Source organism: Phyllobates terribilis, unplaced genomic scaffold (assembly GCF_046119375.1).
Source record: "Phyllobates terribilis strain yellow unplaced genomic scaffold, ASM4611937v1 Scaffold_62__1_contigs__length_8034531, whole genome shotgun sequence".
Taxonomy (NCBI): Eukaryota; Metazoa; Chordata; class Amphibia; order Anura; family Dendrobatidae; genus Phyllobates; species Phyllobates terribilis.
Window position 1 is genome coordinate 44,536 of NW_027362822.1, and position 15,812 is coordinate 60,347.

Here is a 15,812-nt window from a genome sequence, read left to right on the forward strand (position 1 = left end):
ACCCCTTTACAACCCAAGGTGGTTTGCACGTTAATGACCAGGCCAATTTTTACAATTCTGACCACTGTCACTTTATGAGGTAATTACTCTGGAACGCTTCAACGGATCCCCCTGATTCTGAGAATGTTTTTTCATGACATATTGTACTTCATGATTGTGGTAAAATTTCTTCGATATCACTTGCGTTTATTTGTGAAAAAAACGGAAATTTGGCGAAAATTTTGCAATTTTCAAAATTTGAATTTTTATGCCCTTAAATCAGAGAGATATGTCACACAAAAGAGTTAATAAATAACATTTCCCACATGTCTACTTTACATCAGCACAATTTTGGAACCAAAATTTTATTTTGTTAGGGAGCTCTAAGGGTTAAAAGTTGACCAGTTATTTCTCATTTTTCCAACAAAATTTACAAAACCATTTTTTTAGGGACCACATCACATTTGAAGTCACTTTGAGAGGTCTTTATGACAGAAAATACCCAAAAGTGACACCATTCTAAAAACTGCACCCCTCAAGGTGCTCAAAACCATATTCAAGAACTTTATTAACCCTTCAGGTGCTTCACAGGAATTTTTGGAATGTGGAAGAAAAAAATGAACATTTAACTTTTTTCACAAAAATGTTACTTTAGACCCAATTTTTTTTATTTTCACAGGGGTAACAAGAAAAAATGGACCCCAAAATTTGTTGTGCAATTTCCCCTGAGCATGCAGATACCCAATATGTGTTTGGGCGCACGGCAGGGCTCGGAAGGGAAGGAGCGCCATTTGACTTTTTGATTGTAAAATTTGCTTGAATAATTAGCGGACGCCATGTTGCGTTTGGAGAGCCCCTGTGTGCCCAAACATTGGAGCTCCCCCACAAGTGACCCCATTTTGGAAACTAGACCCCCCAAGGCACCTATCTAGATGCATAGTGAGCACTTGGAACCCCCAGGTGCTTCACAAATTGATTCGTAAAAATGAAAAAGTGAAAAAAAAAACACTTTTTCATTTTTATGAATCAATTTGTGAAGCACCTGGGGGTTCCAAGTGCTCACTATGCATCTAGATAGGTGCCTTGGGGGGTCTAGTTTCCAAAATGGGGTCACTTGTGGGGGAGCTCCAATGTTTGGGCACACAGGGACTCTTCAAATGCAACATGGTGTCCGCTAACAAATTGTCAGCTCAACTCCGGGGAAGCCGCGTCAGACAGAGCTGGAAGCCGGAAGAGGAGGTGAGTATCTGCGATCACCTCCCCTTGCCCCCGCAATGCTGCGATCGACATCGATCGCAGCATCGCGGGGGTTAATGTGCTGGGAGCGGTGCAGGATCGCTCCCTGCACATAGTATCGGGTGTCAGCTGTGACAATCAGCTGACACCCGGCAGCTATCGCGCCTGCACAGCCTGTGTGCACGCGCGATGGTCATGACGTACTAATATGGGTCTGGCTCTTAAGTCCCAGGGCACAGACGCGTATTAGTACGTCAAATGTTGTTAAGGGGTTAAAGTTAAAATGTGGAATTAATAGACATGAATATTAGTGATGGGTGAGCACTAAAATGCTCTGGTGCTCGATGCTCGGGTCGAGCACATTGGAATTGCCCAAATCGATGGGAACAATGCTCAAATGACATGGGAACAGCATGGGGAAGACCCCTGGAAGCATTTCTGACTGCCAGGTCACTGCTGTCAACAACTTTGTCAGAGTATTACACCACTTTTACGGACTCACAATAAAACATACAAAAAACGAAACCAAAATGGATTTTCCTGGGAAATATGATAAGGAACATCCTTTCTAGGGTAATGACTTGTATATAAGGCAAAATAATGATGCGTTTTTGCACTTTTGTATTGCTTTCAACCGTGACAAATGCATTCACTGGGAAATGTAATTTTAACATTTTACAACATTATCTGGCCATGTGCTGTGTGAGACATGATCAGACACATCCTGTTTCATTTAAGAAGGAGGGACTCTGAAAGTCACAAAGCCTATTTTTATAGGGCCATCAGGCGGCCTTTACTATTCTTAAAGGGCCAGCAGTCGGCCCTCACTATTCTTAGAGAGCCATCAGCCTGCTATGCTTTGCTGTTCCCATTACTAAAGAGTGGGTTTCCTATACTGTTATTGCGTATGCAGTGAGTGGCAAGGCTGTGCAAAAGATGGACGCACCCCAATACCCCTTTGAAATTTTGGATGCACCCCAGTACCTCTTTGAAGAGACTTAGAGGAGGGTCTCATGAAAAAATGTTCCCATTATTAGCAACTGGATCTCCCATAGTGTTGGCATATGCAGTGAATGTAAGGGCTGCCAAAAATTGGGAGGCACTCCAATGCAGCTTGGAAGATACGTGGAGGAGGGTATCATAAAAAAATGTTCCCATTAGAAAGGAGCTGGTCTCCTATACTTGTAATGACCATGCACTAAGTGTATGGGCTGACAAACATTTACCCCTGGGGGGTATACATGAACATACTGTACAGTCATGGCCAAAAGTATTGAGAATGAGACAAATAGTAATTTTTCCAAAGTTTACTGCTTCATTTTTTGTAATGGCAATTTGTATATACTCCTGAATGTCAAAGCGTGATCAGCTTAACAGCAATTACTGTACTTGCAAAGTCAATATTTGCCCAGAAAATGAACTTTAACCCCCAAAACACATTTCAACATCATTGCAGTCCTGCCTTAAAAGGAGCAGCTAACATCGTTTTAGTGATTGATCCATTAACACAGGTGTGGGTGTTGATGAGGACAGGGCTGGCGATCAATCAGTCATGATTAAGTAAGAATGACATCACTGGACACTTTAAAAGGAGGCTGGTTCTTGGTATCATTGGTTCTCTTCAGTTAACCATGGTTATCTCTAAGGAAACACGTGCAGCCATCATTGCACTGCACAAAAATGGCCTAACAGGGAAGAGTATCGCAGCTAGAAAGATTGCACCTCAGTCAACAATCTATCGCATCATCAAGAACTTCAAGGAGAGAGCTTCCATTGTTGTCAAAAAGGCTCCAGGGCGCCCAAGAAAGACCAGCAAGCGCCAGGACCGTATCTTAAAACTGTTTCAGCTGCGGGATCGGACTACCAGCAGTGCCGAGCTTGCTCAGGAATGGCAGCAGGCTGGTGTGAGTGCTTCTACACGCACTGTGAGGCGGAGACTGTTTGAGCAAGGGCTGGTTTCAAGGAGGGCAGCAAAGAAGCCACTTATCTCCAGAAAAAACATCAGGGACCGACTGATATTCTGCAAAAGGTACAGGGAGTGGACTGCTGAAGACTGGGGCAAAGTCATTTTCTCTGATGAATCCCCTTTTCGATTGTTTGGGACATCTGGAAAACAGCTTATTCGGAGAAGAAGAGGTGAGCGCTACCACCAGTCTTGTCTCATGCCAACTGTAAAGCATCCTGAAACCATTCATGTGTGGGGTTGCTTCTCAGCCAAGGGAATCGGCTTACTCACAGTCTTGCCTAAAAACACAGCCATGAATAAAGAATGGTACCAGAATGTCCTCCAAGAGCAACTTCTCCCAACCGTCCAAGAGCAGTTTGGCGCCCAACAATGCCTTTTCCAGCATGATGGAGCACCTTGCCATAAAGCAAAGGTGATAACTAAATGGCTCATGGAACAAAACATAGAGATTTTGGGTCCATGGCCTGGAAACTCCCCAGATCTTAATCCCATTGAGAACTTGTGGTCAATCATCAAGAGATGGGTGGACAAACAAAAACCAACAAATTCTGGCAAAATGCAAGCATTGATTATGCAAGAATGGACTGCTATCAGTCAGGATTTGGTCCAAAAGTTGATTGAGAGCATGCCAGGGAGAATTACAGAGGTCTTGAAGAAGAAGGGGCAACACTGCAAATATTGACTTGCTGCATTAACTCATTCTAACTGTCAATATAACCTATTGGTACTCATAATATGATTGCAATTATATTTCTGTATGTGATATAAACATCAGACAAACACTACTAAAAACCAGAGGCCAGCAGATCATGTGAAAATATAATTTTGGTGTCATTCTCAAAACTTTTGGCCATGACTGTACAAAAATTTTTTTTTACGGGCATCATAAACACCCTTTAAAAAAATTATGTGGGTGTTGCACCGGTCACCCTGGTGATATGGTGGTGGAGGATGAGAAGGAGGACAACAAGAGCAATTAGCCCAAATCAGGAAGCGTATACCCAACAACTGCACTCTTCTGGTCACAAATCCTTCCCAACATCTGCAATGTAGAGTTCCAATGTGTTGGGACATCACACACCAGTCAGTGAGCCGTAAGCTGCAAACGCTGCTGAAGCACGGCAAGGGCGGTGGAAGCTGTAGCTGACTTTCTAAAATGGGCACACAGGTGGTGTACTTTGACAAGCAGATCCGGCACCTCCGGGTAGCTTTTGAGAAACCACTGAACCGAGGTTAAACACATGGGCCAGGCATGGTACATGTGTGAGCTCGCCTCGCCTCAGTGCTGCCACCAGGTTTCGGCCATTGTCACACATTACCATGTCTGGCTGTAGGTTCAGCGGTGTCAGCCACAGATCTGCCTGCTCTTCCAGAGCTGTCCACAACTCTTCAGCATTGTGAGGTTTGTCACTTAAGCATATTAGCTTCAGCACAACCTGTTGCCGCTTGGCCGAGGCAGTGCTTCCAGCTTGTGACTGATGTGGTCATTTTGGAGATGGAGGCTGAAGAGTAGAAGGAGGCTGAGGAGGATGAGGTGCAGGAGCTGTACACTGTGGGGGCAACCCTGATTGACCTTTGGCCCCCAATCCTCGGCATCGGGAGGATGTGTTCAATCCCAAGGTCCGACTGGATCCCGGCTTCCACTATGTTAACCCAGTGTGCCGTCAGCAAGATGTACCGTCCTTGCCCACAAGCACTTGTCCACGTGTCCATGGTTAGGTGGACTTTCCCTGTAACTGCATTGTTGAGGGCACAGCTAATGTTGTGGGACACGTGCTGGTGTAATGCGGATGGCACACCGGGAGAAATAGTGGTGGCTGGGGACCGAGTACTGAGGGACGGCCACCACCATCAGGTTGTGGAAAGCTTCCATCTCCACGAGCCTAAAAGGCAACATTTCGAGCGAAACCAGTCGCGAAATGTGGAAACATAGTAGTGTGGCCTGTGGGGCGTTGGCTGCGTATTTGCGCTTGCGTTCCAAGGATTGGGGTATGGACAACTGAACACTGCGCTGGGACAAGGACATGTTTGCTGATGGTGCTAGCTGAGTGTGCAACGACAGGTGTAGGGCAGGAGGCATCTTCACATTCACTATGGACAGGGGATTGGCTTGCACGCACAACAGCAGAAAAAGCAATGGTGCCACCCGCAGACAGTGTTCCTGGACCCTGGGGTTCGGCCCACAAAGTGGGGTGCTTTGCTGCCATGTGCCTAATCATGCTTGTGGTGGTCAGGCTGGTAGTTTTGCTACCCTTGCTGATGCTGGCCTGGCAGGTGGTGCAAATGGCCTTTTTGGGGTTATCGGCAGAATCTTTAAAAAACAACCAGACTCGGGAAGACCTAACATTTGTACTGGCAACTTCCGTCGTGTTGGTGTTACGAGGAACGGTTGCCCGCCTTCTGTCTGTGGCCACCACACTGCTTCTTCCTGCCTGTTGGGGTGCTCTGCCTCCCTCCCCCTGTGTGTCCTCCTGCCAAGTTGGGTCAGTTACTATATCATGCACCGCCTTGTCTTCCACTTCCGCACCCTGGTCCACCTCCTGACTTTCTGGCAATTGTGTCTCATCATTGTCCACCTCTTGTGACACTTTCCCACCGTCGCCTTCATGTGACCTTGGCTGCTCAAATATTTGGACATCACTACATGCGATCTCCTCTTGCCCTGCTTCAAGTGGACCAGGCAAGAGGCCCGAATTTATAAATGAAAAAGTGAACAGCTCTTCAGAGTGTCCAAGTGTGGGATCAGTTGTCTCTGGGCAATCGGCATGGTGGGATGAAGGAGGATCAGGGTGAGGAATATGCGGTCCAGACTAATGGCTACTGAGACTTGACCGTGTGGAAGACAGGGTGGTGGTGGTGGCTAAGTGACTGGAAGCATTATCTGCTATCCAACCAATAACCTTTTCACACTGCTCTGTGTTCAATAGTGGTGTCCTCTATTAATTGGGACAGGAAGGTTGAGCGAGAAGATGTGGGTGTTTTTGCGGCACAATTTCAGCTTGCCCACGGTCTCGGCCTCTGTGTAACATACCTGGCAGCGTCCTTGCATAGTGGTCCATCTCCCACTGTGCAAGAGCGCGCACTTGATTTCCAGTCCAGACTGCCACTCTGGCTTCTTTCCATGCTGTCTGCTTTGCTCTGCTCTGGCTGCTTAGGGCGACGCCCGCTGAATTTCCTGTTTCTTGTAGCTGCTGCAGACACACCCCTAATGCGTCCTCAGCCTATTGCTGTCTGTCACCTGGTATTTAAACCAGCTCCTCCTTGGAATCCATGCCGGAGCATCTCGTTCCTTCAGAGGGCTTCTTGCCCCCTGTTGTGCCAGGTCCTGTCTGAATTATCTCCTAGCCTGTTGTCTGTCCGCCTTCCGGGAGGCTATATTTCCAGGCCAGTCTGAACAAGCTATCTTGTGTGTATCTGGTTCTGCCTTTCCCTTCCTGTCTGTTCTGTGTGAACAGAGCCCTGTCCCCTTTGCTTTGTCTTTGTTTACCGCTTCGGCGATTTATCTTTGTCCTGTCTTATTTACCACTCCGGCAGTTCCTGCCCGCTCAGCCTTGTCCACCGCGTCTGCGGTTTTGCTCTGCTCAGCTCTGTCCACTGCGTCTGCGGTTTTGCTCTGCTCAGCCTTGTCTACCGCGTCTGCGGTTTCGCTCTGTTCAGCCCTGTCCACCGCGTCTGCGGATTTGCTCTGCTCAGCTTTGTCTACCGCATCTGCGGTTTCGCTCTGTTCAGCCCTGTCCACCGCGTCTGCGGTTTTGCTCTGCTCAGCTTTGTCTACCGCGTCTGCGGTTTCGCTCTGCTCAGCCCTGTCCACCGCGTCTGCGGTTTCGCTCTGCTCAGCCCTGTCCACCGCGTCTGCGGTTTCGCTCTGCTCAGCCCTGTCCACCGCGTCTGCGGTTTTGCTCTGCTCAGCCCTGTCCACCCCATCTGCGGTTTTGCTCTGCTCAGCCCTGTCCACCGCGTCTGCGGTTTTGCTTTGCTCAGCCTTGTCCACCGCGTCTGCGGTTTCGCTCTGCTCAGTCTTGTCCACCGCGTCTGCGGTTTCGCTCTGCTCAGCCTTGTCTACCGCATCTGCGGTTTCGCTCTGCTCAGCCTTGTCTACAGCGTCAGCGGTTTCGCTCTGCTCAGCCTTGTCTACCACGTCTGCGGTTTTGCTCTGCTCAGCCTTGTCTACTGCGTCTGTGGTTTTGCTCTGCTCAGCCTTGTCTACCGCGTCTGCGGTTTTGCTCTGCTCAGCCTTGTCTACCGCGTCTGCGGTTTCGCACTGCTCAGCCTTGTCTACCGCGTCTGCAGTTTCGCACTGCTCAGCCTTGTCTACAGCGTCTGCGGTTTCGCTCTGCTCAGCCTTGTCTGCGGTTTTGCTTTACTCTGCTTGATTACCGCATCTGCGGCTGTGAACCCATCTCCCAGTCTGTACTGGACCCTACCCAGCCTGCGCTCTAGCCTGCCTGTTCCTGTATTCCCCGGTGTGGGTCAACAGCCGTGTCCGGAGTCTGACCTGGAGTAGACCCTGGTCCCTCTGCTCGGTTCCTCCCTGGTGCAATGGCATCGTATGCCGTCGTGCGACCTTGGTCGGATCGGGCAGATACTTAGTTACGCCCCTCCAGGCACTCTCCGGTTTATGGCACAGTGGAATCACTAAACAAGCACACGCCAGTCAGTCCGAACGTGTGCATTACACTCTGCATGCACCATCATGTCCAGTTCCCCGTCCGTTGCCACATGCCTTGCCCATTTTAAATGGAGGACAATATCTTCCACGCTCACTACAAATGGCTGAATTTGGAGCGAACTTATATGTGATCCGTGTGACGGACAAACCACAGTTTTAAATAGCTGGCCTGTAGGTAACTATTTTTAACAGCACCGACCTTGTGTCAGTAAGTTCACTGACTCACTGAAACAAAATTTCAATGGAGGCCAATGGAGCGCAATTATATGTGATCCATGTGATGGACAAACCACCGTTTTAAATAGCAGGATTTTTAGCACTGTAATATGGCTGTATTCTGCAGTGCCAACAAGCAAATGGCGCAGAAAAACGGTGTTCTCTGGATTGACTTTTAAGCAAATAGTCAGGATAAAGATAAAAAAATGATTCCTGGCCCCTAATACCTGGGGAGATTTCTACAAATATCTGTAAAAGCACCAGCAGACAGAACTGGAATGGAGCCTTTTGCTATGTGCACTGCAGTCTGATATATACCCTGCCTGCCTAGCATGGGGGCGCTAGGTCTGATATAGACCTGATGACCCTGTGTGGCCAGCCAATCACTGTAATGCCACAACCAACATGGCTGTGGCTTTACAGTGTGTGGCAGACAATCTCTGCATGTTGACTGGCACTCTAAAGAGCGCCAAACATGCAGGGAGGGGACCCGAGCTCCCACCGAGCAACCCCGGAAATACTCGGCGAGCGCCGAGCAGTTGCGAGCAGTGAGATGCTCGGGCGAGCGCCGAGCAGTTGAGAGCAGTGAGATGCTCGGGCAAGCAGTTGCGAGCAGTGAGATGCTCGGGCGAGCAGTTGCGAGCAGTGAGATGCTCGGGCGAGCGCCGAGCAGTTGCGAGCATGCTGGCTCATCACTAGTTGCGGTTCATTACAACATTCCACTCTAAAGCTACAGAATTACGTGACTGTCTTAACAAATCATGGCCCATCTTAATGGCTGACCCCATATTGGCAAAATATCTACCAGAGAGATAGCAAATCACCTTCAGAAAGGCAAAAAATCTCTGTGATCATCTTATGAGAAGCCACAATTATCCTACCACTCCCCCTAATTTTTTGAAAAGACCACCTCCAGTAAATAGATGTGTACCATGTGGTAGATCTGTGGTGTGTCCTAATGTCGAACATGCTAACTCTTTCACAGATTCCCAGGGCTCTAGGACCTATTACATCACCAAACCGATAACTTGTACCTCTAAAGCGGTGGTCTATTATGCGACATGCCGCTGTCCTAAAATCTATGGAAGGCTCACAACTAGATAACTTAAGACAAGAACACGTGAACACGTCCTAGGTATTGAAGCGGCGGTAAATGAAACGGATATTTCTACGTTAAAACTATTCCCAAGCATTTTAGAATACACCATGTGATGCATTTAAACTTAAAATTCGGCGTATTGACATGATCACCACTAATATTAGGGAAGGTCGAGTGAGCCAACTATTAGCCCAGAAAGAGAGCCGATGGATTTGGACTTTGATCACCTATATCCACATTGTTTTAGCTATTTTATTTGTGTTACCTTTTTATCTAGTATGGTTGGGTAGTAGTTAATAATTTCTATCTGTCAATGACGTTGAGGACTTCCATTCTGCTATTGGATAACATGGACATAATTGCTGGCACTGTATTGTCTCTCAAGATCTGTAACTTTTTTCCTGTGTGCGCATTTTGTCCAGTTATTATTGTATATATTTCGCATTTATAGATCGATATTTTGAGAGATATTTTCTTATATCTTATTATGCATTTATACTATGATCTCATATAATCATGTTATACTTCATGCTTTTCTTAAATATATACTTTGTTTTGTCATGGCCAATTAACTTCTCTGACTTATACAGAACTGGCTATCGCCTATACCCCTTAGATACATATATACATTTGGGCTATGCTATTATTGACAGTTTACCCCATTATGCTTGTTTCTTTTTCTCTCCGGTTGTATTTGACTATATGTCTGTGGACTGGGCGGTACGCATGGCTTCACTGTTCTCTGTGGTGTCCTCGCTGGTCGTATCAATCTGTGCTCCATGACGCGTGATCACGTGGTTCCCCACGTGCTTGCGGCGTGATGGATCATATGACGCGGTTGCCATGGATGCGGCGGTGTAGCGGTGATTGCCATGTGTCATGCCACGCCCTACCCACACCCATTGGCAGAGAGACTACACCCCCCCTTTTCTATTAGCTCAAGGGCCCTTTTTAAACCTTACCCACCTTTATTGACGCCACCTCCTGACGAAGACAGCCATGCCGAAACGCGCATCAGGGTGAGCGCAATTGAGGGGCGCGTTCACATCCACTGTGGCTGTAAGTATTCTATAGGATTCATGCTACACTCTTTTTGCTGCCGTTCTTTAATCTTTTTTCCTACTTAGGTGCATTTTCTAGGCTTTAATATGTATTAGGATAAACTTTTACCCTGTAGCCTAAGAGGTCAGGGCACTGATACCACTTATAAAGATCTGCTGTCCCCGGTATGAGCTATCTATATTAGTACCTATATATAGACAGCGGTGTGACTAACCTCTTATATAGCAACTACTTCTGACCTACCTCACAAGCACCTGCACTTTTATGGAATGCTTCACTGCATTTTAGCAATATATTCTTATTTTTGGCAGCCCAATTATGTATTTACATCAGAAAAGAATCATGTTAATTTGTCTCATGCTCCTCATTAGTGCTCCTCCATTGTTTTACTATTAACTGTCTCTGTTTCTGCGATTCATATTTTTTCCTGTATAAATTATAATTAATAACATTTTGTAATTTTTTCACTATTATATGGGACTCTGACTTGGAAGTTTTTTCCTCTTGTTTCTTATGTATGGAGGAGCATGTGGGGCCCATTATACTGTATACTGGTTGGCCCACGACTTTGTCAAAGTTTTTCATTTTGGCCCTCTGCATGTTTTGAGTTTTACATTCCTGATGTAGAATCAGTCTGGGTAAATGTACATGGACATGGCAATAATGGAAAGCTGCTAATTGGAGTTTGCTACAAGCCTCCTAATATAGCTGAACACGTAGAGGATGAAATGCTGCAACAAATTAAAAAGGCAACAAAAACAAGTCATGGTGAAAAGTGTTGGATCTCTTGAAATTGTTCCAGAAAATGAAGTAATTCTCCCAGAAAATTATTGCAATTACATGTTTTGTTATACACGTTTATTTCCTTTGCGTGTATTGGAACAACACAAGAAAACAGAGAAAATAAGGCAAATTGAACATAATTTCACACAAAATAGGCCGGAAAAAATTGTAGGTAAACAACTTTGTTTCAAGCATGTGAAGCTTGTTCACACGCAATTGTGGCAAGTAACAGGTGTGGGCAATATGAAAATCACAACTAAAACTAGATAAAAAAGGGAGAAGTTGATTCAATCTTTGCATTGTGTGCATATGTGTGCCACACTAAGCATGGAGAAAACAGAAAAAGGAGAACTGTCTGAGGATTTGAGAACCAAAATTGTTGAAAAATATCAACAATTTCAAGGTTATAAGTCCATCTTTAGGGATCCGCATGTTCCTTTGTCCAAGGTACGCATCATAATCAATAAATTTACAACCCATACAGTCAAATATGGTGGAGGTTCAAAGGTGTTTTGGGGTTGGTTCGCTGCCTCTGGCACTAGGTGCCTTGACTGTGTGCAAGACATCATGAAATCTGAAGATTAGCAAAGGATTTTGGGTCACAATGTAGTGCCTAGTGTCAGAAAGCTGGGTTTGCGTCCTAGGTCATGGGTCTTCCAGCATGACAATGACCCCAAACATACTTCAAGAAGCCCCCAGAAAATGGATGGAAACAAAGTGCTGGAGAGTTCTGACCAGCAAGGAGTCTGGATCTAAATCCCATTGAACACCTGTGGAGAGATCTTACAATTGCTGTATGAAGACAAATATTACAGTTTGAGAGTCCTCAGTTTTTGATGCCATCTTTTCAGTTAGCCATTAGTCAGTAAGCTTTCGAGACTACTCAGGTCTCTTCATCAGACATAGTATAACACAAAATCTGAAGAGTCACATATTTATACACAACATGGCACAGGAATAATGCAATAGATAACACAAGTGATGTGAAGCAGAAATATCAGTTTTGGAAAGGGAGAAGCAGTTGTGGCCGTAAAAATAAGTGGCCACAAGTAGATCTATTCTTTTTGTCTTTTTTTGTGTGGCGATGAGAATTCATCCTTGTTCTAAGTTTTTGCCCTGTCTCCCCTACATACAGACCCCCAGTTGGACATTTGGTACATATAATTAAGTACATTAGATGTGATGAAGCTGAAAGTACCTGGGATATTGTGGTCCTGGCGTAAGTTGGGATCTTTATCTTGTCCGTGGTCATTATAAATGGACAGGTTTTACATATACAGTGGATGAGGATGAATTTTGTAAGTTTCACCACAAAGGTGAAACTATCCTCCCGGTCAGTTTGCTTTCCCTCCCAGTACCTTTTCATTCTAATAATGTTAGGTTTTTGAGAGATTATACTTGTTCCTTCTATTTTTTGTTCTCCTTAGCTTGCCTTCTTTGCCCTATATGAATGTGTTTTTGTTTCTCATTCAAGGTTTTCGTAATTTACTTCATACTTTTCTTTCCCCTTGTTGACAGTGTGTTGCAGCCTCCCCTCTGGTTCCTCAGGAGGTACGAGAAACTCCTCAACAGCTTATTAAGGAGTTAGGTCTGTGGTGATGTTTTTAGTTGGGCAGCTAGGGCCTTTCTTGTCTGTACAGAGACTAGTTGGGTGTAGTTGTGGCATTCTCCCCTGTGTGGGTTCTCCGGTGGTTATCAAGATGTGCTTTTGGATAAAACATTTCCCACATTTTGAACATGAAAAAGGCTTCTCCCCTGTGCGAATTCTCTGATGTTTATTAAGATGTGATTTCTGTACAAAACATTTCCCACAATCTGAACATGAACAAGGCTTCTCCCCTGTGTTGGTTCTCTGGTGCTTATCAAAATCAGATTTCTGGTTAAAATATTTTCCATATTCTGAACATGGAAAAGGCTTCTCCCCTGTGTGAGTTCTCTAATGTTTGATAAGAGTTGATTTCTCTGTAAAACATTTCCCACATTCTGAACATGTAAAAGGCTTCTACACTGTGTGAGTTTTGTGATGTTTGATAAGAGTTGATATCGCTGTAAAACATTTCCCACATTCTGAACATGAAAATGGCTTCTCTCCTGTGTGAGTTCTCTGATGGTTGATAAGAGTTGATTTCTCTGTAAAACATTTTCCACATTCTGAACATGGAAAAGGCTTCTCCCCTGTGTGAGTTCTCTGATGTGCAATAAGAGTTGATTTCTCTGTAAAATATTTCACACATTCTGAACATGAAAATGGCTTCTCCCCTGTGTGAGTTCTCTGATGTATATTAAGATACGATTTCTGTACAAAACATTTCCCACAATCTGAACATGAAAAAGGCTTCGCCCCTGTGTGGGTTCTATGATGTGCAATAAGAGTTGATTTCTCTGTATAACATTTCCCACATTCTGAACAGGAAAATGGTTTCTCTCCTGTGTGAGTTCTCTGGTGCCTAACAACATTTGATTTCTGATTAAAACATCTCCCACACTTGGAGCAAGAAAATCTATTCTTCGCTGTGTGATTTTTTTGATGTTTAAGAACAGACTTTTTGAGAGGAAAACTATTTCTATATTCTGAATGTGAAAATGGCTTCTTTGCATTAGGAGCAGTTTGTTTTTTAATGCTTATTTTGTGACTTTGATTTTCCTTAGTAGTCGGTAATGAATCAGAAGACAGGACCTGTTTCATAGGATCAGATGACAGATCTTTGCTGTGAAGGGATGATGGTATATCTGGGGAAATGTCATTCACTTCAATTATATCCTGTGGGATCTGAAAACCGTCTGATTTGAAAATTGAAGATGTCAGCTGTCCCTCTGATCTCCTGGTACAGTTATCTGCCAAGAATAAAACCAATTATTATTTTTTAATAAAAAACACTTGAATTTTATATTTTTGAACATTTCTACTTAAACTGTCTGTAAATAAAGGCAAGTTATATAAAAAAAATCACTTATTCACCAGGACAATGACCATCTAATAGAAAACCTCATAGGATGAACCAGTAGAGCGTCGTGTTCAGCTGTTTGTTCATTCTGCCTCCCAAATATGGAGTAAAAGGCGCAGGCTCTGTCCAGCCACCAAGATTAGGGAGCCTGGGACCGGTAGTACCATCCAGTCTGGCAGTATGGGTGTGTGTGCTGTCCAGCTGGAGTAATCTGCTCCCTGTTTCAGCCATATGGAAAGCACCGAAGCCTATTAAAGCTGGAAGCATATTGCCGGAAGCTGCCAGATCCAGCCTTGTTCTCCTCTGGTCCAGTCCTCTGTGCTCAGCTCAAGGCTTGTGTATTTGTTTCCGGTTGTGACCTCGGCCAGTTTACTGACTACTCTCGTGTCTTCTGATTTTGTATTTTCTCTGCCCTCTTGGTTCTGATCCGGCTACCTGATTATTCTTCTTCCCATCTCACTCCACAGAATAGCAGGTAACAGCAGGTAATATTCAGCAGCACAGAAGGGAGAGAAGGTAGATTCATCCAATAAGATATCAGGGATCTAGGAAGCCAACAGCATCATTACCCTCCGCTTTCTCTTACAGACCCATCAGAACATTTCTTCAAGTGATTTTCTCACTTGTCAGCACTTTCTACGTACGCTGTCATTTGGCTTTGTAGTTTACAGATTGGGGCAGGTAACGGTCAGCGTCTTCTAATCCCAGGGGGCAGGTGGATCCTCCAGGTTGTAAGTTCTATAGAAAAGGGCTTTCACAATTACACAAAGTAAATTGAATATTTTTGGATGGAGGAGAATGTTGAGGTCTAGCGGCAAAATGGTGATCACACGACTGTGATACGGCCGGACTACACGACTGATAAAGCAGCCACAGCCGGTGACAGAGAAGAATCTGTGACATCTCTGCATTTAGTGGTTACTACTCACCTGGGTAGTCATATGTAGGAATCTCCTCTTTACACCGCTCATCACCCCTCACATATGTTTCTGTAGTATTAATATGGGTCAGATCTTCACCCTGAAACAAATATTGTAAAACTCACAGACAGATGGAGAAGTCCCATCTATGATCAGCTCTAATCCTGCCATCTCCACCGGTCTCATTACACAAGTATAGAACATATAATCCTGGTGGATAAAACAAGACTGAGCACAAGACCTTCACAGCCGTCTACACATCATAGGGGAGATCTCATGACACCTTCTCTCCACCTACCTGATGATCCTGAGGAGCATTGGGATCTTCTTGTTTACAGTCCTGTGGAAGAAGAGGACGGGGACATCTCTCTGGTGTTGTCCTCTTACTGGATAGATCTGGAGGAAACACATACAGGGACTGAATTCATTCTTTCCATACAGATAATTATAGGCCGTGTGTATTTAGTCCTGTCTATTACCTGGTGATGTGAGGGGCTGGGGAACCTCCATCATGACGTCCTTGTACACATCTTTGTGTCCTTCTAAATACTCCCACTCCTCCATGGAGAAATAGACAGCGACATCCTGACACCTTATAGGAACCTGACACATACAATGATACCGTCATCTCCCCGATCCCTTCATAGTGTTACTGTATAATGTCCCAGCATTCCCAGCAGTGTCACCTCTCCAGTCAGCAGCTCAATCATCTTGTAGGTGAGTTCTAGGATCTAGTCATTAATGTCCTCATGTATCAGGGGGTGAGGTGGAGGCCCCGTGATTAATCTCTGGTTATGGAGAGACACATTAATAAATCTCACTACAGACATTTCCAGAGTCCTCACCTCTCCAGTTCTGTTCATCTGTTATTCCCATAGATAAGAATGATGTAATGTGACGTCATCAGAATCTCTCACCTCTCCAGTAAGCCGGAAGA

General features: G+C 45.0%; 1 protein-coding gene across 1 annotated transcript in view; it reads right to left on the reverse strand.

Moving 5' to 3' along the window:
* Positions 1 to 15,513, reverse strand: part of LOC141192485 (uncharacterized) — a 50,946-nt gene extending 35,433 nt beyond the window's left edge. The window contains exons 1-4 of the mRNA XM_073662014.1: positions 15,355 to 15,513; positions 15,174 to 15,271; positions 14,885 to 14,975; positions 13,066 to 13,845 (exon numbers count right to left, since the gene is read on the reverse strand). Coding sequence (XP_073518115.1) covers positions 13,066 to 13,845; positions 14,885 to 14,975; positions 15,174 to 15,271; positions 15,355 to 15,487 — 1,102 coding nt within the window. The 5' untranslated portion in view covers positions 15,488 to 15,513. The remainder of the gene's footprint in view (positions 1 to 13,065; positions 13,846 to 14,884; positions 14,976 to 15,173; positions 15,272 to 15,354) is intronic.
* Between the last annotated feature and the right edge of the window lie 299 nt (positions 15,514 to 15,812).